The following is a 3,447-nucleotide window of genomic DNA, read 5'->3' on the forward strand; positions in this document are numbered from 1 at the left end:
TTCAGCCTACAAATCCCATTTTGTAATAGAAAAACATATATTATTATTTGTATTAACATAAAGTATTCTGATAGCATTTCCCTGACTTCATTGGAGAGGACTACTCAGTAGATACCAATCACATGATTAGTTTATATAAAAGTCTTAATATTATATATTTAATTTATTATTTATATATCAAACTAATTATTATATATGTAACTGGATTTGAATTTTAAGGAGAGAGAGAGAGAGAGGCACATGCTGATGTGGAGGCCAAATCCATGCAAGCCCTCCACATGAGGTTCATATGGCCCAAAATTTCTTTAAGTGCAGCAGCCCAACTGGTGAAAGAAGCCCATGGCTCATTGGATTACGAAATGTCTAAGACCAAGGGGCCTTAAGTGGCCCAATATCTTTTATTCCAACAAGAAGGTTATACTAATAAAACTCAAACATAGGGTGTTCGAACTTTTGAGCCAGCTACTACTTGCGAGCTCATGTAAATATGGCAAGTGAAATCCCACAACAATCACAGTATTGTCTAACCATAAATGATTGGGCACAATACCCATTAGACCCATAATCAAAACCTGGCTTGGATAGAAAAACAGTGGCTTCCAAGAAGAGGGGAACAGCTGCAAGAGTATATAGATATAGAAGATATACATAACAGTTATATATATATATATGTATATTTGCCTCCTTGGGTTCACATAGTAGATATATTGATAAAGAAGCAGAACAAATGTGTTATTCGTAACACCTCATCTCTGCTGTTTATGCTCCATCAGCTACAGTAAATGGATCCAAAACTCAGATTCTCAATGTTGGATAAGAAGCTAGCTAGCACCAAGCTCTCTCCTCCATTTCTTCAGCTTCTTTCCTTAGCTCAAAATGAACCGGCAGTGCCCAAAACCTGCAGCCAAAGGTCACATCTCCATCACCACGTGTTTGGTTGCCAAGAAAAAGTAGCAGCAAATAGCAAAAGAATTCAGCTTTCAAAGGGATTCACAAAGAAGAGAATCAGTGAAAGTTTGAAGAAGAGAATCAAAATGAACTTATTAGGATCATATTCAACATGAACACGTTTACATTTCGTGCAATTCGATTCTAACAAGTGGTATTGTAGCTGCCCAACGTAAAGACCTTACTTGGGTCAGAATCGACGAGCATCGCGGTGCCTCCAAAGCTGCAACTGCCGCCATTCCTCTTGTTCTTCTGCCAGTAACTGTTGAAAGCATAAGAAGAGTGAGCCACAACATTACCCGGCGAGAAGCAATTCCCATGCGGTTTAATCTCTTCGCAGTCTCCGGCTTCACAAGCATAGTCCATGGCTTCCTGCAAGGTCGCCGTCGGCACGCTCGGCTTAGCCACACACCACAGCCCACTCTTCGCCGGCGGCTTACACCGCGGTAAACCGAGACCCTGCGGCGGTCTGGCCGTGCCCAGAGACGGCGGCAGTTTTGGTGCCAAAGGCAGCGAAAATGGCAGCGGTGAAGGGCCGCCGGACAGAGGGGAGCTGGTCGGGGCCACCGGGTCGGCCCTTGCCAGGAAAAGATCCAAAATCATGGAGTCCGAGAATAGCAGCTTTCGGGTTGTGGGTTTTCTTTCACTCGCAGCTGCAGAGAAAACATAGAAAATGAAGAAAAAACCCAGAAGATGGAATGGAAAATTCACAAGAAATTTCAAATGGGTTGATGGATTTTCCTCACCTGTGATTGCAAGACAGAGTAAACCTAGAAAAGATAGATTGATGAGGCAAGCTATCTTCAACATTTTGATGCAGATTACAACAGAGTTGGAGCTGGAAGATGGGCGTGTTGGGGAGAGTTAGAACAACTCTTCATATATATATATATGTGAATGAAAAATGAAAAGTGTGAAGCGAAGTTCCATTGGAGTGCAGAGCAAGCAATGAAGCAAGATTTGCTTGTTTTCTGGGCACACTTCCCAAATTATTGGTATTTGGTTTGAAATTAAATTAATATTACTTTTAATTTAATAATTTGTTCCAAACTCATATTTTTGGCTGTGTTTTTATATTTTTTTCATCTACTCGTTTAATTTTTTGTAATTTTAATTACTCTTAAATTTATATTTTTAAGTCAATTTAACTCTATATTTTAATATTTTTTTATATAACAAATAAAAAAAATATTATTTTAATTACATATTTTTATATATATTTTCGAGTCAATTTAATCATTATATTTTGACCTATAATACAAAAAAAAGTAAAGTGAGATGATTAGGGGTAAAAAAAAAAAAGATAAACTACAAAAATTAAGTTGACTAAAATTACAACTACATGGAAATAAATGAAATATCAAAAAGTTAAGATTGTCATACTAACAAAATTTCAAAGTATAGCAATTAAATTATCTTAAAAATACAGATATAAATGTAATCAAAATAATAAAAAAATTATATAACTACATGAAAAGAACGTAAAAATATAAGTATAAGAGCAAATTAAGTGTGTTTTTGGATAATCTATTTACTTATTTATATATTTATTTAGTAAATATTTAAAATATGCCTTATATCTATATACAAAAAAATATAGAAATTTTAAATTTATTTTAATTTTAAATGAGTTATTTTAATAAATATTTAAATAAATCTTATCTCAAAATCTTGAAAATTTTGGAAGTAAAAAATTACAAACCTTGTAAGAAAAAGGCCGGCCACGTAAGGATAACAAGAGCACGTTGAAGCCCAATGAGAACATATAGGCCCATAAATGGAAATGAGCCAATGTTTGGCCCATTTTCCTACTGATATTCAGGACCTAGTTTGGACCCACCAAAAAGCGACCCCTATTTGCTTTCGCTTCAACGCCTGTAGCCTTTAGGAATTAGTGCAATGATTGATGTACTCTCAAATTTGACCGTTATATTAACACGTGTTTTAAAAATGAGTTTAATGAATTAAGTTTTAGAAAATAATTTTAAAACAACTTTTTATATAATTAAAATTATAATTCTCAAACCCCGAAGACATGATCTTTAGAATGCAAATGAATCAATTATTGATAGAGACAGAAATATCTCATTTAATAGAGACTGACCGTGTATCTACTTAAAAGTGTATAACCTAACAACAATATCTAATTTACCTAAAAACCTAATTAGGGGAAATGCTGATTTCCTTTAAGATTAGATGGATGAAGCCGGGACACTTAGATCATAAAAAAATAAATTATAATTCTCAAGATTTAGATACTCAATTGTGACAGGTTTAATAATACTCATGTATAATATATTTTTATTAATATGACATAAAATGTAACATATAAATACACAAGTGCCCGAAGAATATCACATGTGAGTTTCATAAAGTATTCTCGTTATGTATATATAAACAAACAAGTTATTTGGATATTCAAGTATGATATATCATATATTAATGTATTATATTTATATAAATATATAATACATCAATACATAAGTATCATAAAAAAAT

At 33.7% G+C, this 3,447-nt stretch overlaps 1 protein-coding gene across 1 annotated transcript; it reads right to left on the bottom strand.

Moving 5' to 3' along the window:
* Positions 1–381: 381 nt before the first annotated feature.
* Positions 382–1,796, bottom strand: LOC127810356 (major pollen allergen Ole e 10-like). The gene is made up of 3 exons (XM_052349788.1): positions 1,695–1,796; positions 1,134–1,601; positions 382–898 (listed from the first exon to the last, which is right to left on the bottom strand). Exons 1-3 carry the CDS (start codon positions 1,756–1,758, stop codon positions 867–869), a joined length of 564 nt encoding a protein of 187 aa, XP_052205748.1. The 5' UTR covers positions 1,759–1,796; the 3' UTR covers positions 382–866.
* Positions 1,797–3,447: the final 1,651 nt, after the last annotated feature.

This window comes from Diospyros lotus, chromosome 9 (assembly GCF_014633365.1).
Source record: "Diospyros lotus cultivar Yz01 chromosome 9, ASM1463336v1, whole genome shotgun sequence".
Classification (NCBI taxonomy): Eukaryota; Viridiplantae; Streptophyta; class Magnoliopsida; order Ericales; family Ebenaceae; genus Diospyros; species Diospyros lotus.